Source organism: Raphanus sativus, chromosome 5 (genome assembly GCF_000801105.2).
Source record: "Raphanus sativus cultivar WK10039 chromosome 5, ASM80110v3, whole genome shotgun sequence".
In the NCBI taxonomy this organism is placed as follows: domain Eukaryota; kingdom Viridiplantae; phylum Streptophyta; class Magnoliopsida; order Brassicales; family Brassicaceae; genus Raphanus; species Raphanus sativus.
Window position 1 is genome coordinate 3,693,663 of NC_079515.1, and position 24,974 is coordinate 3,718,636.

At 37.0% G+C, this 24,974-nt stretch overlaps 5 protein-coding genes across 8 annotated transcripts; 3 read left to right on the forward strand and 2 right to left on the reverse strand.

The window, feature by feature from the left end:
- The first annotated feature begins 955 nt into the window (after window positions 1-955).
- Window positions 956-2,413, forward strand: LOC108860615 (zinc finger protein ZAT5). Its single transcript, XM_018634481.2, has one exon. The coding sequence runs from the start codon at window positions 1,124-1,126 to the stop codon at window positions 2,291-2,293; it is 1,170 nt and encodes a 389-aa protein (XP_018489983.1). The 5' UTR covers window positions 956-1,123; the 3' UTR covers window positions 2,294-2,413.
- Window positions 2,414-6,859: 4,446 nt separating this feature from the next.
- On the forward strand, window positions 6,860-9,736 carry LOC108805418 (NAC domain containing protein 50-like). 2 transcript variants are annotated; one of them, XM_056986158.1, is made up of 5 exons: window positions 6,860-6,985; window positions 7,083-7,369; window positions 8,126-8,403; window positions 8,478-8,663; window positions 8,806-9,736. In XM_056986158.1, the coding sequence occupies exons 2-5, from the start codon at window positions 7,135-7,137 to the stop codon at window positions 9,475-9,477; spliced, it is 1,371 nt and encodes a 456-aa protein (XP_056842138.1). In that variant the 5' UTR covers window positions 6,860-6,985; window positions 7,083-7,134; the 3' UTR covers window positions 9,478-9,736. The 2 variants fall into 2 exon arrangements, with proteins under 2 accessions (XP_056842138.1, XP_018432964.2); XM_018577462.2 differs by having other exon boundaries at window positions 6,890-7,369.
- A 306-nt stretch (window positions 9,737-10,042) lies between these two features.
- On the reverse strand, window positions 10,043-12,384 carry LOC108838549 (protein BTR1). 2 transcript variants are annotated; one of them, XM_056986159.1, is made up of 7 exons: window positions 11,898-12,384; window positions 11,717-11,820; window positions 11,290-11,477; window positions 10,969-11,048; window positions 10,595-10,690; window positions 10,430-10,491; window positions 10,043-10,291 (listed from the first exon to the last, which is right to left on the reverse strand). In XM_056986159.1, the coding sequence occupies exons 1-7, from the start codon at window positions 11,961-11,963 to the stop codon at window positions 10,234-10,236; spliced, it is 654 nt and encodes a 217-aa protein (XP_056842139.1). In that variant the 5' UTR covers window positions 11,964-12,384; the 3' UTR covers window positions 10,043-10,233. The 2 variants fall into 2 exon arrangements, with proteins under 2 accessions (XP_056842139.1, XP_018466973.1); XM_018611471.2 differs by having other exon boundaries at window positions 10,043-10,296; window positions 11,898-12,380.
- A 1,603-nt stretch (window positions 12,385-13,987) lies between these two features.
- Window positions 13,988-18,109, forward strand: LOC108857370 (uncharacterized). Of its 2 annotated transcripts, XM_056986042.1 has the most exons (9): window positions 13,988-14,243; window positions 14,345-15,340; window positions 15,735-15,853; window positions 16,110-16,682; window positions 16,770-17,019; window positions 17,146-17,311; window positions 17,393-17,495; window positions 17,594-17,772; window positions 17,880-18,109. In XM_056986042.1, exons 2-8 carry the CDS (start codon window positions 14,354-14,356, stop codon window positions 17,709-17,711), a joined length of 2,316 nt encoding a protein of 771 aa, XP_056842022.1. In that variant the 5' UTR covers window positions 13,988-14,243; window positions 14,345-14,353; the 3' UTR covers window positions 17,712-17,772; window positions 17,880-18,109. The 2 variants fall into 2 exon arrangements, with proteins under 2 accessions (XP_056842022.1, XP_056842021.1); XM_056986041.1 differs by lacking the exon at window positions 13,988-14,243 and having other exon boundaries at window positions 14,297-15,340.
- Window positions 17,942-19,958, reverse strand: LOC108837513 (non-symbiotic hemoglobin 2). The gene is made up of 4 exons (XM_018610551.2): window positions 19,798-19,958; window positions 19,594-19,708; window positions 18,316-18,432; window positions 17,942-18,232 (listed from the first exon to the last, which is right to left on the reverse strand). Exons 1-4 carry the CDS (start codon window positions 19,899-19,901, stop codon window positions 18,092-18,094), a joined length of 477 nt encoding a protein of 158 aa, XP_018466053.2. The 5' UTR covers window positions 19,902-19,958; the 3' UTR covers window positions 17,942-18,091.
- Between the last annotated feature and the right edge of the window lie 5,016 nt (window positions 19,959-24,974).

Sequence of the window (24,974 nt, forward strand, 5' to 3'; positions counted from 1 at the left end):
CGACATATTGGGTGGACTTTAGTTTTTTTCTTCCGCAAGTCATCAGAAATTAATAGAAGAGTATTTATGCGCTAAACCAACATGTGCCAAGAGATGCGTACGTAGAAGTATAAGGAAATATGCCAAAAATATAAATAAATAAACTATCATTTTTAGCTAATTATTAGCTAATCCAACAATGTAGAGTAGACTTTTTAGCAAAAAAAAAAGATGGGAGTGGAGTAATGGTAGTGATAATAGGAAGGGAGAGCTTGTTATAAAAAATAGGAAGGAAGAGCAGTAGCTTCCGTGAGAGCCAGGCTTGCACTCTCATTTATTTTATTTTTTTGTTCACCATAAGTAACCTCTTGGCCTCTACTTCGATTTTTTTTGCCTTTATCTTAAAATCATTTATATTTTGCTCGACGATGGTAGAAGATCACATATTAATATTCAGAGATGGAATATTAATATGTGATAGTTCTGTAATATATAGCTGTTGTAATAAAATCTATACAGGTTATAAAATATAGCATACTTACAATGGATCGTTATTTGTATCGTCACATTCATTGTCAAAAACAAAATAATATATATAAGGTTAGATCCGGACTATTTAAAACAATGTAATTGATCAGTTTCGGTGATAAAATATTTGATCTGCTTTTGTATTAGAAACATTTGTGTATAGAGTCTAACCAAATGTAATTATCTTTTTAAAAAAGCCAACATGTGGTTCTTTAGACATAACAGAACTAATCCAAGAATAGGTTGTTTATACAGAGTAAGAGAAAGGGATATTGATGAGACAAATAATACATTACTCAGGTTATTGTCTAAATTTACACAAAAAAAATTGTAATAGACAATAACAGAAGTACTAAAATTTAAGAGGTTGCTAAAAGACAAGTCCAACATATTCCACACACTTGAGAATGTGTTGTCTCCCTTTGACTCCTCTCCATAAATCACTCTCTATTTATGTATGCATCTCTCCAATCCACACACATACATCTCTCTCGTAACACACATAAACATTTTTATATATTTGTAATCCTCATCATCTCCATCCTCAAGTTCAATTATTAATAATTCATCTTCTTTAAAACTGATCAATTCCAGGTCTTCCCTCTTTACTTTGCCAATGGAAATAGCTGAGGAGGCCATATCAACCGGTAAGGAGCAATCCTTGATCCTTAAAGGGAAACGCACTAAGAGGCAGCGTCCTCTGTCCCCGATCCCTTTCTCTATCGTCCCTCCTGTGTCTTCTCAAGAACCGGAGGTCGAAGAAGACTCCACCAGTCTTGTTTCCAAGGAGAAGAGTCTCATCAATGATGAGATCAACACCAACAAGAATGATAACAACATATTGATCAATGGTGTGACATCTCCTGCCTCTTCATCTTCTAACAACAATGCGACATTAAAGACCGCCGCTGACGAGGAAGATCAAGATATGGCTAATTGTTTGATCCTCCTTGCCCAAGGCCACTATATTCCTCAACAACAACAACCACAAACAAGACAGTTTATGATGAGTTGCCAAGAATCTGGTAATAACAGCAACAATGCGTATAGATCTAGCAGCAGAAGGTTTCTCGAGACATCTTCACCTAATGGAACCACGAGTGGAGGCAGAGCCGGTTACTACGTTTACCAATGCAAAACGTGTGACCGGACTTTTCCTTCTTTCCAAGCTCTCGGTGGCCATAGAGCCAGCCACAAGAAGCCTAAAGCCGCAGCGGGTCTTCACTCCGATCATGACCTCAAGAAGTCTATCTACAACGACACCGTTTCTCTTCATCTCAACAACGTTCCCACCGCAACTCCTAAAAACAATAGTAGCCACAGGTCGCTTGTGGTATACGGTAAAACTGGTAACAATAAAGTCCATGAATGTGGGATATGTGGAGCTGAGTTCACATCCGGACAAGCCTTAGGTGGTCACATGAGACGTCATAGAGGTGCAGTGGTGGCATCAGCACCATCCGCTTCTGCCGCAATGGTAAGGGTTGCGGCCACTGCGGCTACAGCAAACACGGCTTTGTCGTTGTCACCTATGTCGTTTGACCAAATGTCGGTTCATCCGGTTCATGCTCCGGTTAAGAGAGCGAGGAGCGCGGTTGTGTCGTTAGATTTGGATCTGAATCTACCTGCCCCTGAAGATCTGAATCGAGTCAATGGTTTAAGCTTTGCTTCAAAGCAAGAACATGAACATGAACATGAACATGAACATGAACAAACACAACACAGAGAAGAACAGAAGTCTCTTGTTTTGTCTTCTGCTCCTACATTGGTGGATTGCCATTACTGAATCAAATATTCAATACCAAAATTCGTTTATTAATTTTAAAAATTTTACGCAAAAATTGATGAACAACTTTTAAAGAAAGTTACTGATTCCTTGCTTGTTCAAGAATAGCAAGATTCCTTTTTTGTTTACTTAATTTCAAAAGAAAACTATACATTACACAACTATATATATACCCATTAGCCACGCGACTCTCTGTCTTCCTAATGTATATGTGCACATGCTATGTAATTACATCCAAGTTAATGGTTTTTTTTTTTTTTTTGAAAAACATCCAAGTTAATGGTTGCACAATAAAAATAAATATCATACACTCCATGTTTTTTTCCAGTTCAGTACATCGTACGTAGTCTTAAGAAAAAAATATTCTTGATATTTATTGTAACAATGTTTAGTATCATGCTTTAGTCAAAAAAAAAAGAAGTTTACTATCATGTTAACAAAACAATGTTTATATGGCCTTTATGCTTTTAATTTGTTGGATAATGCAGTGTCAAACTCGACCTTATAGAGTCACACATTACGACATATAATGCACAATATTATATGGATATATAAAACATAAAAAATATTGTTAGAATTATTTAATGTCCCAAAAGTCTTTGCAATTATAAGAACTAGAAATAGAACACCGCAAATTATAAGAACAACATGCAATTATTTACCAGAATTGTAGCAATTCAGAACACTTGCCTTTTTTGCCTCGAAGACGGATGTTTTAGGCCCAGAAGACTTTGTATGTCATCTAAATGGGCTAAAAATGATAATGGGCTTTAGTTTTACTCGTCTCGGAATAAATTAGGCCCAGAACCAAACACGAGGAGGTTTTTGAAGTATGGAGGCTGGAAAAAGTTGTCCTGATATTTTTATCATTTGTCTTTATATGGAGACAGTGGTGTCAGTTAGCTGACAGCCTAAAATAAATAAATAATGTTTTAATTTATTTTACTTTACTATTTCAATAGTTATGTAATGGGATCCCGTTATGTAATTATAAGAGTTTGGTATTTTCGTTTTCACAACTTCCAGGTCAGTTTTCCTTTTTCCTTGTCAAAAAAAAAAGAGAGAACGTGTGAAATATACCCAATAGGCTCAATTTAGTGAAATGCCCATAGGTTTTGATAAAAGAAAAATGAGTATCCTTTTCGTCATAGAAAGACAAAAATGCCCCTACCTTATGCCAAAAGAGAATCAAGGCGTGTGTGTCAGATTCGAGAAACACTAGGATTTCTTAGGGGACCATTCTGAAAAATAGGCCTGAGAGTAGGGAGCACTGCAGACGAAGGTCCATTGGGTAAAGAAGGGTTTCATATATTTTACAGTGTTTGTTTTTTCTTAGGGTAAAGGTAATTGTCTTTCTCATATTTGTGGTTTAAAAACTCTAAGATTTTTAAAGTTTAAATTTTTAAGACTATCTTGATTATGCTGTTCATTGGGTTGTGTAATTCTGAGAAAATCGTGGATTTTCTGGTGAACATGAAACTAAAACTTGTTCAAGTGATGGGTTATCTTGTGAAACATGTATTAAAGCTATGATCGATCTATAAGTTGTTGTGTTAGACCGTAACTTATGTGTTATCTTATATTTGTATTTGTTAACTTGATGAGTAGCAATGTTAGCGGTTAACCAGGTTCATACGTGATGCATAATTAGATTTTGTCTTGGGTTGCTGAAATGGTATGAAATTAGATATGTTCGATGTGCCTAATGAACCAAATTAATAAAGATTGAGTTAACAGTAGTTATTATCTGTTAATTGAACAAGTTAGCGGAAAAGTTAAAAGTTAACCAACAACAAAAGAGATAAATATACATGGTGCAAGCTAAGTATTTTTAACATTTAAAATAAAGTTAGTCGGCAACAATAAAATTAACAAACAATAACTGAATTAACGCCTAAAGAAATAAACTTAGCTTAAGGACGTGAACAAAATAATAACTAAACACTGTAAAGTAGCACGACGCTAATCAACAAACCCTAAACTTGAGTGCTTGGTAAATAGTTAGCCGTTAAATATGACTAAGATACGATAATGTGAACAATGGAACAGACCATAAATAAATTTTGATAAAATGGGCTAAGTTCGTGGTCACTCCACCATTACTCAGAAATGTCTGCATGTAATTTAAGAGCCAACTTCTCTGCGACTTCTGGGAGAACATGAGTAGTAAGAGCCTTGCAACCATCGAGACCGACATATGCGTGAGCTTCAATCTACAGCCATGTCATTGGTTTCATCAACCTAATCAAAATCTGCTCCAGATGACCATTCTTTATACGGATCATCAATAATGGACATAACGGGCACCTGCAATGAGGGGATAAAATAGATAAGGAAATGTAAAATAAATAGTATATTACATCGTAATTGATCGAGTTAGCGGGCAAATGTAAAGTTAACAAACAACGAAAGAGACAAGTATACATGGTTCTACAAATTAACTCTTTTTAACAGTTACCAATCATAATTAACGGGCATCTATAAAGTTAACAAACAACGAATAAGGTGCCCACCATGGTTTTGCAGATATGTAAATGTGACTTTTACAAACAACGAATGGGGATATCAACCAAGGTTCTAAATGAATTTGAAGCGTCTAACGCTTTCGGTAACCCTTCTTAAGATCCAACAATATTTAACACCTAGCAAATAAACTTAACTTCAGAGAGTGAACAAAATAGCAAGTACCACAGTGAAAGCTTGTTACTAGTCGAAACAGTAGCGTGTAATAATCAATCTAACAGTTACGTAAACTCTTACAAAGATAACTAACCTGGTACTCGGTATTGATGCTTTTAGCATGGCTGAGAATTAGATAGTACTTAGTAGCTTGTAATGCTTTATCAGCCCTCAATTCATTGCCTTCTTCTGGAGTCGCCTTTTTGTCGGGCATCTCGTCCTTACTTTCAGACTCAGCGATTACCTCAAGTTCATTCTGGATGATTTCTTCTTTCAACTGTCTTCCATCATAAAGGATTCAGAAAATTGAAGAGTATGGATTTGGTGAATTAGGGTTCTTTCGAATTTTAGAATCAAAAGAGGACGATGAATGAATCACCGAAAATTAGAAATTAGGGATTTAGGGTTCGGTTGATACTGAGGAAGAAATAAAAAATGAATCGATGAGATTTTGAAAAGGAAAGAAAAATAATAAATGGTGTTTGAAAACAGCAAATAAATGCATCTCTTAATTGCTGATAAATGAAAACCATAGGAAAACTGAGACTGTTTGGTTTTTCTGAAAAGGCACAAGTCAACTTATTATCCAATGGTAAGATAGAAGCATTCTAACACACAACACAGTGTTTGCAGGTCGTCAGTAATGTAGCTAGTGAGGGCAAAATGGTCATACGAAATAGTTTACAGATTGTAAGGGTATGTCACTAGATATAGGTACCTTTGAGTGCATCTGAACCAATTTCTGAAAAAAAAAAACTTCCAGGCCAGTCAAAATATAACAAAATTAAATAAAAAATATATATTTTCTCTAGAATTGATATACATGCAATTTTTAAGAATATATATATACATACAATAACAACATTTTCTTGTGTTTATTTATTTCTATATATCTTATTAAAAATATATTAAAAGCAAAAAAAAAACATTTGAATTAACTTATAAGAAGAAACAGTAATTCGACTGTTATCAAAAAGTAGTACTTTTATAACTCAAATATATTGTAAACAAAATTAAAGTTAAAAATATATTGATTTTAACTTTGTAATATTTAATTTAAAATTAAAATTGTCAAATTGGTTTGTGTGAATGCCGAATGGTGACATAAAAGTGTCCCGCAGTAACTCCCGCCCCTTCCCGCTATTTATAACCTAAAAAAATTGAAAAGAAAGTTAGATTGGACTTGCACTACTAGTAGATTAGTAGATAGAAGAAAGAAGAACAATAAATGAAGATGGAAATATATTAAGAGAAAATGGGGAAGATGATGATTCGTGTGGACCAAGTCTTCCTCTCCTTTAGCTTGCCTTATTGGTAAAGTATCCTTTGGCAAGCAAACGTACCTGTCACTCCTTTATTTTGTTTTCCATTCTGTTCTCTCATTAACCTTTTTTCTTTTTATCTGGGGTCAACTTCTCGATAACTTCTACGTACGTTTATGTTAAACCTACTAGTTATTCTTATCAAGAATCACTGTTACTATAATACTATTGATATTTTTAATTGACAATATCTCTGGCATTACACTATTCTATATTGTTTCCTCAAAAAGAAAACGAGATTATCCTATACAATATTTTTTCTTCGTGAAAATAATTCAATTACTACATACATAATCGTGATTTATACTAATTTTATTGATTTAATAACGTTTATCTCTTTTGTAAACTATACATAACATGGTTATAAATTTATAATAAACTTATAGGACAGTTTTAGTAAAAAAAAAACTTTTAGGAGAGTCGTTAAGTTAAATAAATAAATAAAAATATATTTTTCGTTTTCGTACTCACTTTTCAGACCACAGTGATTTGTTTATTTCACTTCACAAAACGACAAAAACTAAGCAGTAACATTGCTAGGGTTTTATTACAGCAACACTTGAAAACTAAATTAATCGAGAAAATGAAAAAGGCAAAACTGGAATCGCAATCCAAAAACACTTGTTTCTAACCTTCTCGGAAACGCAAAAAAAAAAGAAGAAAAGAAAAAATAAATTTCTTGCAATTGAAGGTACCTTTAATCGTGGGCTTTCTCCTCTCTTTGGTTTCTTCTCCGTATAATTAAAAAAACCCATTTCCCAACTTTCCTTCGGTGTTCGTCTGGTCAGGTTTGGTGAACAAGAGAGAGAGAGAAGACAACAAGTACGGTCTTTGCTTCAAATGGGTCGCGAATCTGTGGCTGTGGTGTCTTCGCCGCCGACGGCGACTCCGACTGCGACTGCGAGGGGTACTACTGCAGTGGCGGCGACATCGCTTGCTCCTGGGTTTCGATTTCACCCGACAGACGAGGAGCTCGTGAGCTATTACTTGAAGCGGAAGGTTATGGGTAAGCCCGTGCGTTTCGATGCGATTGGGGATGTCGATATCTACAAGCATGAGCCTTGGGACTTAGCAGGTGCTTTCTCTAATCTCTCTCTCTCTCTCTTTGTCTCTTGCGTGTCTGTGGAAAAGTGCTTAGCTTTATGTGTTTTTGTTGTCTCCTGATTCAATTCTGGGAAAAGAGTTTGGCTTTATGAGGCTCTGAGTTTGCAGATCTAGCTTTTGCTATATTTAGGCTGTAAAACCGTGAAGAGAATTACCGTCCTATGGACTCTCATTAATTGGGCAAAAATCTTGTTTTTTCTTTCTTTCTTAGATTCCTTAAGAAATTTTGTATGAATTGAAGTTCAGTTTTTTTGTTTGCTTGTGTTTCAGGTAATGAAGTTTGTTATTCTCTGTTTGGTTGTGAAGTGTTTGAGTTTTAGTGTTTTAAGTCAGGTTTCAGTTTGGCTTCTTGGATGTCATGTATTTCAGATTCCTTAAGGATTTCTTGTTAACTTGTGCTTTCGCATTAGTTTGCTTGTGTCTCAGGACATGAAAGTTTGTTGTTGCGTGTCTGACTGAGTACCTCAAGTTTGGTTTTTGTCTTTCTGTTGTGTTGTGTTTCAGTGTTTTCAGTTTTGTTTGCTTATGTTTAGGATTCTGTGTGTTTATCATATGAAGTTTTGAGTTTAGTGTTATAAAATCAGGCTTCAGATTCCTCAAGGATTTCTTGCTAACTTGTGATTGTGCGTTAGTTTACTTGTGTTTCAGGACATGAAGTTTGTTGTTGCGTGCCTGAGTATCTCAAGTTTGATTTTAATCTTGTGCTGTGTTGCGTGTGTGTTTCCAGTGTTCTCGAGGTTGAAGACAAGAGACCAGGAATGGTACTTCTACAGCGCGCTAGATAAGAAGTACGGGAACGGCGCTAGGATGAACCGAGCCACTAACAAAGGCTACTGGAAAGCAACTGGAAAAGACAGAGAAATCCGCCGTGACATTCAGTTGCTCGGCATGAAAAAGACACTCGTTTTCCACAGCGGGCGTGCCCCGGATGGGCTCCGGACCAATTGGGTCATGCACGAGTATCGCCTCGTGGACTATGAAACTGAATCCAATGGAAACCTCGTGGTATGGAGAGTAGTTAACTAGGGAATCTTAAGTTAAGTTTCCTATCTTAACTCAGTTCTTTGTTTGGTTTGCAGCAAGATGCATATGTGCTGTGCAGAGTGTTCCACAAGAATAACATTGGACCACCGAGTGGGAACAGATACGCACCATTCTTGGAAGAGGAGTGGGCTGATGATGGAGTCGCTCTGATTCCAGGAGTAGACGTTAGGGTCAGGGCAGAGCCTCTACCATTAGCCAATGGAAACAACCAGATGGACCAGGTTTGTACTTCCTTAGCTGTTTAGTTTCATTGCTTGTACTTCTTATATGCATCATAAGATCTGTTGAAAACTTGAAACTATCTCTTTGTGTGTGCCCTCTTTGGGTTCATATAACTTTGTAACTTGTCTAATGAATATTCAGTCAGCAAGCAAGGATCTCATTAACATCAACGAGCCACCAAGAGAGACTGCCCCAATGGATATCGAACTTAACCATCAGAATCATCATGAGAACGCCCCCAAGACGCAGGAGAATAACCATTATGATGAAGCTGAGGAAGCACTCAAACTTGAGCAAGCAGAAGAAGACGAGCGTCCTCCTCCTCCTCCTGTATGCGTTATCAACAAAGAAGCTCCATTACCTCTCCTCCAATACAAACGCAGACGCCAAAACGAGCCCAACAACAACTCAAGCAGGACCACACAGGATCACTGTTCGTCCACAACAACAACCGTCGACAATACACCACCAACAGCTTTAATCTCATCATCATCTGCTGCTGCTGCCACCAACACCGCCATCTCTGCATTGCTTGAATTCTCTCTCATGGGTATCTCCGCAAAGAAAGAAAACCAGCAGCAACCTCCTAACAAGGAAGCTTCTCCTCCTGCTCCGCTTCCGTCTCCTGAAGAGAAGCTTAATGATCTCCAGAAGGAGGTTCACCAGATGTCTGTTGAGAGAGAGACGTTCAAGCTTGAGATGATGAGTGCAGAGGCTATGATCAGTATTCTCCAGTCCAGGATCGATGCACTGCGTCAGGAGAACGATGAGCTGAGGAAGAATAACAACGCCAAGGGACAAGCAGTGCTCTGAAACCATCTCTTCAGGTTTCTTCTTCTCTGCATTCTAGCTGTAATATTATGAGCTATCTATGTAGCTTCTTCAGACGGATTGAGAACCGTGTGAGTCTCCTGTTGTAAAATTAGGAAAAACCGGATCCCAGCCGTTGAGCTGGGTGTCTTTTTTTTTCTTCTTCTTTTGGCATGGTTTATGCACCTTTTGAGAAACATGATCAGGTTGGTCCATTGTCATATATTATCTATCATCTAATCTTATTCAGACAAGAACGCTACTCGTTTGTTTCAAGTGTGCTTGGTGTGGCTGACAGCTATTTTGGGCAAAAGCCCGTTAATATTGGTCAGGTCTGAGGGTATAATCGTCTCTTTAGGACGAGAATAATACTGTATCTCATAATGTCCCTTCCGTCTTTTATGAGAGTAAAGTGCTTTTCAAGTAATACCGTGACTGGGGTTGTCAGAAGGAAGGGCTTTATCGTCATTGACCAGTTCCTCTATAGGCTACGTCAGCGACAGGGACAGGGACAGCGACGGTAGAAGACTTTTGTTATACGTAAAGTGACTAACAAGACAAATGCTACTAATCAAATAAACATACCACCTTTGCACACGGAAGAGACATAAAAAGGACATATGCCTGCATTGACCGTTGAAGAGCTATTGATAATCTCAATTGAGTTTGATGTTATGTACCTAGAACACTTGTTTTTAAAACTAGTCTGTATCCATGTCAGTTTCATCCTTGGCCCTCTTCTTCGACGCCTTGTCAACTTTACGTTCTATAATCGAGACAGCTAAATCGATTGAACCTTGCAATCCAGAGATGGTAACTTTCCTGATTAAGATAAAATGTCAAGATGCCAAAAAAAAAAAAAAAAGATAAAATGTCAAAAGAAAAAGTTAGCCAACACATTGTTCAAGCTCTCGATGTTATCTAGGTAACAAGCAAGTGTTTTGTTAGACGATACCTATCAGTAGTTCCAGGGAGAAACCCTCCTCGGCCTGATATCTTTATTCTGGCACCACTTGACTGCCGTTTCACAAATTCGAAAGACAACAAAGGCGTCAGAGTTTGGTGATAATGAAACTGAGTGAGAAAAGAGTCAAAAGTGATTGGAAATACTGGAACGGACCTGACTAATTTCCATGATATGACTTCCTTTACGGCCAATGACCACACCTATGTGCTCATCCGACACACCTATGGTCACTGTGTTGTAACTATCTTCCTATGATACCCAAAATAAATTTATAAGTATTGGCTTAAACTTTTGAACTAAATTTCTTATACTCTAGTTTAGCTGAGCAGAAAACAGGCATTAAAAGAAACATTTAAACTCTAAAATGGCCTCTTTCCAAGGAAGTCATAATACTCTAGATCTAGCATGAGCAGTCTGCTATCTTTAGACCTTGCTAGCAGCCAGCAACGTAGAGTTTCTTTCATAATCACTGATATAAATCTATGAATCAAAACATATAGAGAGAGAGAGAGAGAGAGAGAGAAAACCTTGTGATTTTGTTTATTTCCAAGAGAGATGCGTGACTTCACCGAACTCCATGCTTGCAAAAGGTTGCAAAGACCTAAATCTGGCGTTGAAAAGGATCTTTAGAAGAAAATGAAGCTTTAACTTATTTGCTTGCAAATGCAGAACTCATTGCTTCTAACCTAATACTATCTATGACATATATAGCCATGCCTAGTTGCTTGCAAATGCAGAACTCATTACTTCTAGACACAATCACAGCAACACAGAACATGATAACAAACAAAAAACAATCCAAGAAGAAAATATAACTCAATTAGTAAGCTACCTGTAGAAGAGTATACCTTTTCTATATGAATTGGGGGAATGCACTTGCTGGGAGTAATCATCATCTTCGGTAAGCTTAGTCAAAATCAAAGCAATTGCGCGCATCTGCTCCTCCATGGTTCCAGATAGTGTCACTAGCCTATCACTCAACCCGAAGTCCAGAGGAGATATCTTGATACCAGCCTTGGAGTCTTCAATAAAGGACCTACGGCAAGACCACCACATACGTTTAAGGGTTAAAAGATGTAATGTCACATCCTGAAATTAATAAAATGCAAAGATTGACTCTGAACCTGAAGATCACTTAAATCTAATGGAAAGAAGATAACTTGTTCTCTTAAATAGATGGAAGTATAGAAACAATGATATCAACATGACTATTCACATTCTTATCTGTCCATTGGCTCGGTTGAATAGACTTTTCATAGAAAGCAAAAAACTTACCTAATGGTGGCTCCTCCTTTTCCAATAATGCTTCCACATGAACTGTGTGGAACCACAACTCTTGTTCTCCTAAGCTCAACATCACTACCATCTTCAGCTTTAAGCTACCAAAACACAAACTTGATCTATTAAGAACGACAAACACAGACAGCTTAGAAGCAATTAAAAAAAAAGTTATTACCCGACTGTGCAATTTAGCAAGAACAAGTTGGAATGCAGTGAGAACTTGTATAGTCGTGCCAGACATCACAACGATTCTACAAGTGGTTCCTGGGAAATATTCTTGATTACGAGAGAGCAGGAGTTGAGCACCAGAGGACTCCTGGAACTGAGTGATGGTTGAGCCACCTTTCCCAATCAAATAACCAGCTAACGCTTTGGGTACAAGGAAACGAATCTGCGTTGGCTTCTCACTAGAGTCTGAAAACACGATGAAGAAAACACACTAAGCCACTCTAAGAAACAGAGTTATATAATATCTCCACTAAACTGCATTACTAGATCCCAGAGACAGTAACCTCGATCTCTTTCCTTAATTTCGAATAATTTAATCGATGATCTGACTATAGTCGTACTTGAGGAAAGCTAAACAGATAGAATCTAATCCAATCCAATCCGATCATCAGCGGCTAACGAGGTAGCTAAACAAAATTTCTCGTTTTCTCTAATTTCGATGGAATTATACCGGGAGTATCAGGTGGTTCTTTGTTTAAGGTGAGTTTGGTCAACAGAAAGTAAAAGAACTCAAGAGTGAGATGAACAGAGACGTTTTATTAGAGTCGGAATAACGAGGGTACAAGAGTAAGAAAGCCGGCTAGTCGATGCTCAGTAAGCTCCTAGCCGGAAGTACAAGAGAAAACGGGGAGATACAAAGAGAGTAATGGAAACCATAATCTAGCCGCGAGTCTGTGTGTCTAAGTGGTCATGTCCTTTCTTCTTGTCCTCAACTCCTTATATAGTCTCCCAGGTCGGTTAGCCTTGACCTAATTCGTCTCCCTTTGGTCATGGGCTTTTCGGTATACAGGCCCAATCGGGGTGACTGTTCGGCCCGAGCTGTTTGGTTGCTCTCTTCGGCTGCTCGTCCTCTAGCTAAAGTAGTCACGAGCCGAGTCGGGGTTAGTCGAGGAGCCGGCACCGAGCCGACTGCTCTCTCCTTGGTGGTAATGACCTCCTGTTCGCTGGGCCTTGTGGGTGGTGACATTCCATCCCCAACATTCTTGCAATAGCTCCTCCGGGAATTCAGACGCCGTGTCAGATTCGGTGGAATCCATCTCCGCTGCGAAAGATGAGAGAAACAATCAGCCGATAGAAAGTTGGAGTTGGAGATGAGGGAAAGAGATAGAAGACTCGAATCTGCAGTTACCTCTCTGCTCGTATTAAGTATGAATCTCCTTCCGTTAAACTTCGCCGCAAATATTTCACTCTCAGTTGCAAATCTCCGGCGACGTAAGCGGTGATTCTCTCGGCGGGCGCGTATTCTGTAACGGCCTTCTTCGTGTTTGTTGCTGACGGTTGGTTTGTTGGTCAACTCAACTGTAGGAGAAAAAAGAGTCAAAACTATTTTTGTTGAATAATATTTTTTTGTCAATTAATTAAATAGTACTAATAGTTATTTAATCACACTTTTCCAATTAATATTTAGTTAACTGATTCATTTAGTTCAAATATTCACTCCACTTTTGAGTATTGTATAGTATTTTTTTTGGTCAAATATCTTACATATCTCTATAAGATGTAACATTTACCATACATACCTAGCAAACTTCTATAGAATTTTTATTCACTCTACAATTTTAGTGTTTTCATGAATAATAATCTGCTACAATTCTAAAATTAGATTTTAATTTTAATGTGTGTATATTTTATCTCATAAATTGTACACACTTCATAAATTTAAGACATAATGTAGCACATAAAAAAATTTGAAGATTTCAAAATAAATCACATTACAAAAGTAATTACTATTCAATTTAAAAAAAGAAGTAAATACCACAAATTAATAATGACATTTGCTGAATCATAGGAAGAAAATAAAATTGAAGATTTGAATTGTACACACTTCATAAATTTAAGACATAATGTAGCACATAAAAATTTGAAGATTTGAAAATAAATCACATTACAAAAGTAACTACTATTCAATTAAAAAAAAAGTAAATACCACAAATTAATAAATAATGACATTTGCTGAATCGAATCACAGGAGGAAAATAATATGCTCATAAAATTCATTATCTTCTATTTCCATCCTCTTAGGTCCATTCAAAAAAGAGTCTAGAAGCTGACAAGTGTGAGGAAGAACATTGAATGAGTTTATTTTAGTGGTGACCAATGACACCCATTAATGATTTTAAATTTCTGCTTCGCTTTCTAATGACTATTGACACCTTCTCTGTTGTCCCATATATAAAAACTGCCCCTTCTCTTCTTCAATTTCTCTCTGGATTTTTCGTTCTGTTCAATTTTCCCAAATTTATCGTTTTGTGTTTGTTTCGCCATTGACGAAGTACTCGAAGAAGAAGAAGAGGTATGTCTCGATAATCTATTTCCCGGTTTAATTACAATTGATTCCCGGTTTAGATTCTGTTGAGGAAAATGACTGATATTGATGATCCTTTGCATCAAAAGACGGAGTCTATGGATGATGGATCCGCTGCTGATTTTAACCGTCGTTTCGAGGATTTCACCGACGGTTGCAGCATCTCGTGCAGCTCGGTTCACAATCCCGACAACGATCACGACCAAGACGAAGAGCATCTTCTTCTGAGGAGGAGAAGGAGGTCAGACCTCGAAGGCGATGACATAGCCGAATCCTCCGCTGCGAGGAGGCGCCAGTCTCGGATCCTGAGCCGTTGGGCTGCGAGGCAGGCTCAGGAGATGATTACAACCATCGAGAGGAGGAACCGTGAGTCTGAGCTGATCGCCATTGCTGGTTTGCACGCTGTCTCTACGCTTGACTCTTCTTTCCTCAGGGAGGAGACTCCTCCTCCTACCTCCTCGAGGCGTCAGGCTGCTGAGAGGAGGCCTAGGAGACAAGCATCTGAGATTTTTCAGATGTGGAGAGAGTTGGAGGATGAGCACGTGCACAATAACAGGGCACGTGAGAGGCTGAGGCCGAGGCAGGTGAGTGGAAACAATGAGAGCCTGAGGGGATCAAGTGAGAGTGAGAATGATTATATATCTTCCAGTAGAGAACAGTCTCCAGATCTTGCCGATGTTGAGAGTAGTGAGAGGGTGAGACAAAGTGTACGTGGATCGACAGATAGTAGTGGTGGGAGAGACGATAACCGTAGAGGAGAGTTGGTTGGTGATACTGAGAGAGAAAGAGTGAGGGTTGTCAGGGAACGGATGCAAATGACAAGTCAGCAGAGAGGAGCTCGTGCAAGTCGAAGAGAAGATGAGCAACGATCTCTAGGTTCACAAGATGACAGGGCTCATGAGAGTTCACAAGTTCAGAATGAGGAAGGGCGACGGGAGGATACTCGTAGAGACTTGCGGAGATTACGAGGAAGGCAGGCATTTGTTGATTTGCTCATGAGGATTGAACAAGAGCGGCAGCGAGAGCTTCAGGGTTTGTTGGAGCATCATGCAGTCTCTGACTTTGCTCATCGCAACCGGATTCAGGTTTTTTCTTAGGTTTCTCTTCTTTGTTCAAACCTTTTCTTGCATACTTATAAACAGGCTATCTAGTTAATGTAATAAGAACTCCACATGATAAGAGGGGAACAAATTAATGCCTTGTAAGGCCGAAATGACATGCTATGGACCCAACTTGTACATAGTATGAACTGTATAATTTAGAGTGGGCTAGAGTTTTCCAGCATGTTTTTCTGGTTATGTTTCCAAAGTTCTCATTGCGTTTTAGTTATGAAAATTTACTGTTGTTTGTAGCCCTGATTGATAGAACCAAAGGTGTGAAAAGTAACTTAAGGCTGTGCTACTAACAACGTATGTTAACGTAATGATAGAACTTAAGTCTGTGCAACTTGATTTCTAACGGTTGTAAACCTTTTCACAGTTGCTTCTTAGAAGAAGATTCTTGCGGAATGAGCCACCTGCAGAGGAAATTAGGGCTCCGTCAATGGCAGCAAGTGAACTTAGTCAGCTAAGAGAAAGACATACAGTTTCTGACTTGCGGTAAAAAAAGTTTTGTTCTTTCTCGTTAAATGGTAAACATTTACCTATACTTGTCACATGGTCGTCCTCGTGATTGGCGAAGTCTGGATATGTTACATTCTTGTATCTCAATTATCTTATCCCAGTTACCTTCCCCCACTCTTTGAAGATATGCATATAATAGTTGGCTTTGCATTTTCATTTTATCGACTTTTAACTTCTTGACATTTAACTTCACTCGCAGCTAATTTCTCGATATTGATATTGATGATCACAGGAGGGGAGCCCGTGACAGGCTAGAAAGCAACACTAATGGCGATAACATGAACACTTCCAGGATTAATCCAACAATAGCTAATACTACTGAAGATTCTCAGAGGATATATGAGAGCTTGAGTTCTTCTAGACAGGGGAATGGTACCCCACTCTTACCTAACGATTTCGGCAGGTCCGGAAGTAACCGAACAAATCTAGATAGAAATTGGGAAGAAGATACCAGTCAACAAAGGGATTGGCCTGAAGTTTTCAGAACAGACGAGAGCCGAAATTTCCTACAAGCAACGTTAAGCCAGTTAAGCGAAAGGGATAATGGTAACGCAGTTATAAATGAACAAGAAAACTCAGTAGATGACCTGCACCCGGGCAGAGCTGGAAATTCAGACGAAACTGTTATAGTAGAAGGTCAGAGTGCATGGTCTGCAGATAACTCCACACAGTCTGATGGTAATCCTGATACACGATTTGGTGCACTAAGGAATCGCCGTGCAGTACCAATGAGAAGATTAAGCAGGCTCCATTTACCTGATGACGATAATGTTTACAGCATTGAGCTTCGAGAGCTACTAAGCAGGTACTGAGATAGTGGATTCGTTTTCTCTGTTTTCCTGGCATATATTGTCTTCGTTTAATGGAATTATTTTTCATTTCACTGCTATAGGAGAAATGTTTCTAACCTTCTACGTAGTGGTTTCCGTGAAAATCTGGATCAACTGATACAGTCCTATGTTGAGAGGAGAGTTGACTGGGAACTTCAACCAGCAATATCGGATTCTCAAGAACAGCATACAGAACAACAAGGGTTTCTACAAGACGAGGACCAGCTTGATGGCATTAATCGATCACAAACACCACAAATAATAAGGCATCACACAAACTACGCTCGGCCCTCTCTGCATCGATCTGAACTTGTAAGCCTAAAAATTTCAGGATTTTTTTATGCTCTGTTTATGGTGCTTTATCATAAAGATGGTGTATTAGCTCCTAGATTTCTTGTTTACTTTAAATGTCTTAATATGGATGGTGCTGGTGAATAGGAATGGGAGATGATGAACGACTTGAGAGGAGAAATGGCTAAAATTCAGCAAGGAATGAGTCATATGCAGAGGAATTTAGAAACTTGTATGGATATGCAGTCTGAGCTGCAGCGTTCGGTTAGGCAAGAGGTCTCCGCAGCTTTAAACAGATCTCCCGGTGACGAAGGTTTTTCTCCTTTCTATCCAAACTTTCATTCCTAGTCTGCATATGGAACTGTCTGTTAGTTAAATGTGATGATGCCATCAGGTCTTGGACCAGGAACATCCGAGGATGGGTCGAGATGGGGTCATGTAAGGAACGGGACTTGCTGTGTCTGCTGTGATACTGACATAGATGCCCTCTTGTACAGGTAACTTATTCGCTCAAACCCGGTTTGTTTGTGATTTACAGAATCCAAAACAAAACAAAAGATGACTGATCATATCGGATATCATTGTGAAACTGTAGATGCGGGCACATGTGTACTTGCTCGGAGTGCGGTACCGAGCTAGTAAGAACTGGAGGGAAATGCCCGTTGTGTAGAGCGCCAATCCTTGAGGTAATCAGAGCCTACACTGTCGCATAAGCCCTCTGAGATTGGAGCACAAGGAAAAACAAACAAAGAATGGATGTCTGAGCAAGAACAGGTTTGAAATCTTTGATATTGTTCTAGAACTCTTCCTCTGGTTAAAGATCTTTGATCTTTTGTTTCAATCATGTTCTTCTCTAAATTGTTGAAGCATTGTCTCTGCAGATTGTTTCAGAGATGTAAACTCTCTGAAAAGGATCAAACCAAGAGCAGCAGACACCAATCTATTCTGTTAACAGTAGGTTTATTTATTTATTTCATTGATTGATTGTCATGTAGCTCTAAAGAAAGAACAAAAGTAGTTGAGAGAAATTTCACAAAGATAATGGGATGAAATTTTGCATACTTTTTGCATACAGATTCACCATAAAAACTAATTATGCGTCTTCCTGTTTCATCTCGGCCTTAATGGCTAGAGCCAAGTGATCATAAGCTTGAGACCAAGCTCCTTCCACTTCTTCATTGTACTTCTCCCCCAACCCTTCTTTCAGTGTCCTCACCAAAGCCTCTTTCACCACCTGGATTCACACAAATTGCATTTCTTAATTGTCTTTCGGATGCCAAAATCAATGAAAAAATATTAGTTAATTGAAAAAGAGACCTCAAAGTGAGGATCAAGAACACCGCTTTTGAGATGAACAGATCCCAAGTACTGGAGGGTTGTGTCAGGCACAGCCACTTTTCCTTTCTCCCTCAGCTGTATTGCTGTTTCACATGTCTAAACCCAAAGAAAAGAAAAAAACTCATGATCTTAATGGTTACAATTTTTTTTAGCTTAATAGCTTTTTAGCAAAAACTAAAGCAATGGTTTACTTTCCTACTCAATCCCACTATATCAAAATAAAAATATACAGAAAGGGAATCCCACTATGTATGCTTTGTTTTTTGTGGATTTTATGGATGAGCCAATATGTATTAATAGAATCAATTATATTATTCTCGAAGAAGACAAAACCAACTAGCCAAGTCCAAACAAGATAGACTGCAATATCGTGTGCACATGTGTACGCGAATATAAAAATATCTATAACATTGTATGCGGAGTCAATAAAGATTCTTAGCTGCAATAATGAAACTATCTATCTTATTAAAACAAAAACATTCTGTTGGACCTAACATTTATTTTATAAGTTTTTAAATTAAATACACATTTATACTTTATAGTTAAACCTACATTAAATCACTAATGTTTTTTTTATATTACTATCCATGTTTCCAAACAATATACTTATTTATTTATACTACTATCAATGTTTCCAAACAATATATTTTTTATACTACTATTAATGCTTCCAAACAATACAATAATTAATCTTATTTATTTTATATCTACCATTTTCTCTTTAAAATTTTGTAGAAATGTCATAATTTCATAAATTGTAAAATAATGAACTTTAAAATTTGGATTATAAGATTACAAATTATGAAACTATTACAATTTAAATCCAATTAGATTATACATAGCAGTCATCCATCAGTTCAATCGGTTAGTCTCGGGTTTTACTGATTTTTTATAATATGAATATTTTAGAAACCTAAATTGAATTGCAGATCTCCGGATTAACCGGTATAATCACAATCGGGTTGAATTTAAAAACACTGATTTAAATGCAAAAATATTTTAAATACACACTGTTTAAAAATTACCAAAATATTTGTTATGTTATTAGTGAATTTTTTTATCGTAAAATATTATGCGCTTCCAAAGCGCGGATCAAAATCTAGTTTTAGTTTAAATCTCAGAGTAAGAGGTGTGATGAAGATTATGATACGATACTATATGTAAGTGATACACATAGATGATAGATCAGTAGACGTATCATGTATCATGTATCATGTATCATGTATGTATATATCACAAAAGAGGTAAAGTACATACCATCTTGAAGACTTTAACAGCATGAGCTTTGAGTTTAGGATTGTTCTGAGGAACTTCATCTGTGTCTCTTAGGAAAGAGAACATATCTTTTGCTGCTGGTGCTATCTCCAGTATCCTATATGCCATCAATATACTGTTTATTAACTCAGATACATAAACAACTTATAGAGATTACGTATATACATATATATATTATATGATTACTGTGAGAAGAAGTGAAGGCTGTATTTGGGGATGTCATTCTTCAGTATCTCCCAGGACTCCTTCACCAAAGCTTCTTGCTTCTCTGTAAATACAATCTCTCCCATCTCTCTCCTCTCTTTCTCTCTCACTCTCTCAATATGAGACCTACTAATTGATTGTTTGTACGCGTTTTTATTTTGTTAAAACACAATTTCTTTAATCTTTTCGCCCGGATGATGTTAATTATTTATCATGGGCCTAGGTCCTTAAATGATCCCAAAAGATCTAGCCCAATACACATTTGGATATATAAATAAAAATACTTATTCTTAGGTTCACCCCTAGAGTGAATCTAAAGGTTCACCCAACCAATAGAAATCACCCATTTCACAATCGATATCTTTTAATAAAAGAAATAAAATATTATCAAGTTATATTATATTTTTAAAATAGAAAATGTTAAAAATAAATAAAAATAGTAATATATGCAACAAAAAAAATTTAAAATATTTTAAATCCATCGTCAAAACACTAAACATTAAACTCTAAACTCTAAACTAAAAATATTAAACACTAAATCTTAAAAATACCAAACCCTTAATCCTAAAAAGAGTTTAGGGATTAAGATTAAGGTTTTAGTATTTTTAAGATTTATTGTTTTAGTGTTTAGTTTTTTTAGTTAAAATTTAGGATTATCCAAGTATTTATGATTTACCTAAGGGTTTAGGGTTTAGAGTTTAAGATTTAGTATTTTGATGATGGCATTAAAATATCTAATTTTTTTTGCATATACTAGAGTTTAGGGTTTAGAGTTTAAGATTATATAAGAGTTTAGCATATACCCAAGGGTTTAGCGTATACCCAAGGGTTTAGGGTATACTTAACGGTTTAGGGTTTATGATTTAGGGTTTAAGGTTTATGATTTAGGGTTTAGAGTTTATTTTTTTCGAAGATGTTAAAAATATATTTTAAATCATTTTTTTAACTACTATTATTTTTATTTGTTTTCATTTTATTTATTTTAAAAACATAATATAACTTGACAATATTTTGTTTCCTTTTTTAAAAGATATCAATTATGAAATGAGTGATTTCTATTGGTTGGGTGAACCTCTAGGTTCACTCTAGGGGTGAACCCAAGAATACCTCTTTAGGCTCGCCAGTAAACCAAACCATGCAAAAATGAAATTCGATTAACTCGGTGGTAAGTTAAATCAAACTAGAAAATAAATAAATACAGTAGTCATGAAAAATGTAGCTCTCTTTTACATGCAACATGATGATACCATTACCGTATTCCTTTTTATGTTGTGTTATAAGAGACAATATGATATGTAGATACTTGATTTTTTTCCCTATTGTATAAGAGAAGAACTCAATCATGAATAAGTAAAAAAGAGTAGCTTGTGTTCTAAGACAATATAAATGTTAGTTGCGTAGACATGGCTCCTCCTTCGTCGCAGGACCATATCATTACACTATATTTAATTTCATTCAATATTATTGGTCTAATAAATAACCCTATTAATTCCATTTTTGTCTGAGGGACATATAATTACTCTATATTTAATTTTCATTTAATTTTGTGGTCTGGTGAGTAATCTTTTTGTTTCTGTCCGCCAGTTAGATAATTTAAAATTGTTGCTTCTCAAAGATTAAAAAAAACAACTGTCGAAAGAGACGCAACACGCATACAAACAATTCAATTTTCTGGAATCACAATCCAATTTGTTTTCTTATTCTGTTTTATCAAAAATATACGTAAGAGAAGTAATCAAACCTTTAAAAAAAAAGTAATCAACTCTAATTCAATTTATTTTTAAAATTTAAACTAAATATAAAGTCGTCTAAAAAAATATTCAAGTGATTATGGTTTAGTAACACCACCTATCAATATATTATATGTATGTAAATTTTACATATTAGCTGTTGCCTGTTAGCGTATACATGATTTATGTGGTCCACCGACCAAATATCTAAATTCATTTCAATTATAATGATATTTTCTAAATACAATGTGATTATTTTGAAAACAGTAAAGAATTGAACGACTAGTATCAACTTCGAACTTTGAAAATTTAGAATATTTTCGATAAGTATTATTCTATACAAAAACGATTTGCATAGTAACTACAGATCCCAAAGGTACGTACGTATGTCGCTCTACCGGCCGGTCAAAATGTCAGAAACAACCATGAAATTCAGATGAACAAATTTGATATTAATATAACTGAGCTAACTATACATGTGCGTGCTTTTTTACTGAGCTAATATTAAAACATTACTACTTTCACAAAAAAAATTTACTAATTTAAAATATATAGGTATTCACTACCTGTGCATGATATTTAGTACTATTTACATTCGCTGAAGAAAAAAATATAGCTGCATACATCAAGGCTCATTATCTCCGCGTTGTTGCTTTCACAACGTAGGACACGCAACTATACATCTTCTACCAAATTAGCACCTAATACTTTTAAACGCCATTAGCATTTTTGATAACTTAATAAACTGCTATCATTAATACTTAGCTAATATTATAAAAGTATTCGATTAATCAAATTGACATTTTGCACTTGGAACTTTATTTTTATCTTGTTCAACTGATTGTAATTTTTGAAAGCGCAAAATAATTACTTTATAATAAACGTGTATAAATATCTTATTAAACATATGTGAAGCTGTATGAAAAATAAAAGTGGTGTCTACGGCATCAATCTATATATGTGAAACTATAGCAGAATCGTTGCTGTTGAATTATGATCTGCACAAGACTTGAGAATAAAGCACAAGACTTGAGAAATGGGCACAAGACTTGAGAATTGGGCACAAGACTTGAGAAGCTGATTGTGAGCAATTTGATCATGTTTGGTTGGGCCTTATTATGGTCGAAAGCCCATTAGTGATTAGGTTTAGGGAGACACTTATATAGTCTCTAAACCTAATTTCTTGCCACTCTAACACTCATTTGTCAAAAGGAGAGATTAGCAAAGGAGAGAGGCAAGAAGCAAGAGCAAAGGAAAGAGCTTGAAGGAGTATCTACAAGGAGAAGGCAAGGGAGATCCGGTCAAGAGTCTCAGGCTGTTTCTTCTCCAGGAAGAGTGGGTTTTTCATCTCTTATACACACAGGTTCAGTGAGCTTAAGTCTTTAGCTCATTGTTGTGTTGTCTCTAGGTGAATAGAGAGACACAAAGGTTGTTGTGTAAAGAAAGCTCTTGTAAACACTTGATACTAGTGAATCGTTGAGAGTGCCGTCCTCTCCCCAGATGTACCGAAAGGGAACTGGGTCAAAAAATCTCTTGTGTCTTTAACAACCTCAAACAACAACAAGAAGTGTGCTAGGTTAAATTAGTCAAGTGAGATATAAACCGGTCAATTGGTTTAAGGAATTATCTCAACAAGTGGTATCAGAGCATCAGGTTCAGCAAGGAGAGGTTACGGTTTCAGTTTCTGATCTGCTGTTGGTGTTTGGCTGCACAGGTTCAGGGGTTTCTGGTTCTGTTCAGCGGTTGAAGTTGTTTGAAGAAGTTAAGGGGTTTCTGGTTTGGGTGTTCAGCTTTAGCAGAGGATAAAGTCTTGAGTCATGGAACCAGCTCTAGCTAAATTTAAGGTGGAGAAGTTTGACGGTCAAGGAGACTTTGGATTATGGAAGTTTAAGATGCTTATGCTGCTTGAGCTTCAGGGTTTGGATTTTGTTCTAGAAGAAGAAGGATCCAGCAGTTCTGTTAAAGGAAAAGAAAAGGAAGGTGAGGTCACAGAAGCTATGAGTTCTCCGGTTGATCCGCTGAAAAAGGAGAAGGATAAGAGAGCAAAGAATCTGATATGCTCTTCTCTTAGCAACATGATCTTACGAAAGGTTATGAAGGAGACAACAGCTCTAGGAGTATGGAAGGCTCTGGAAAGGGATTATCAAACTAAATCTTTACCTAACCGGATTTATTTGAAGCAGAGGTTTGCCAGCTTTAAGATGGAAGAGCACAAAAGCATAGAGGAGAATCTTGATGTGTTTCTGAAACTGGTAGACGATTTGGCGAGTTTGAACATTAATGTGAGTGATGAGGACCAAGCTATCCAGGTCCTGTCGAGTCTCCCAAGGCAGTTCGACTCACTGGTTCATACACTTAAATACGGTAATAGAAAGGAAACACTGACTCTGAATGAAGTAACTAGTTCTGCATATGCCAAGGAAGTTGAGCTAAAGGAAAAGGGGCTCATTGGAAAGGCTAAGTCAAATGCCGAAGGTTTGGTTGTGTCCAGGGGTAGACCTGAGAGGAAGAGTTCTGGTCAGTCGAGTGGAAGATCCAAGAGCAGGGATTCAAGGTCTAAATCTAGGCCAATGAATCAACCCAAAGCTAGAGAGTGTTGGGTATGTGGGAAGGAAGGACACTTCAAGAAAGATTGTCCTGAAAGAAAGAATGGGAGAGCAACTGATTCTGCAAATGTTGCTCAGGAAAAGGAGTTTCCTATGATCTTGACAGCAAGTGAAAAGGACCCCAAGAGTGAGTGGGTCATGGATTCTGGTTGTACATTCCACATTACACCAGATAGAGATGCCTTATTTGATTTCAAGGAGTTTGAAGGTGGAAAAGTATTGATGGGTAACAATACTTCAAGTGAAGTCAAAGGTATTGGCAAGCTGAAGATCATAAACTCAGAAGGAGCTACAGTTATCTTGACTGAGGTGAGATATATGCCAACCATGAGCAGGAATCTCATCTCTTATGGCCAGTTAGAAAAGAGCGGTTGCAAGTATGAAGGGGAAGACTTCATAGTTACTTTCTACAAGAATGGTCAAAAGGTGATTTCTGGGAAATATCAAGATGGATTGTATTATCTGCAAGGATCAGTGGTAAAGGGAGAAGCGTCTGTAGTCAGAGCTGAAGTGAACTTGACGAACAGATGGCACTCAAGGTTAGGACACATGAGTCTGAAGAACATGAATCTTCTGGTCAAAGGAGGTTATCTAGACTCAAAGGAGGTCCACACATTAGATTTCTGTGAGGAGTGTGTACTTGGAAAGTCCCACAAGCAAAGCTTTCCAGAGGGGAAACACACTACTAAAGGTATTCTTGAATACATTCACAGTGATCTATGGGGTTCAGTTTCAAATGAACCAACTCTGTCGGGATGTAGATACTTTCTTACATTCATCGATGATTACTCAAGGAAGGTCTGGATCAGATTCTTAAGGAGTA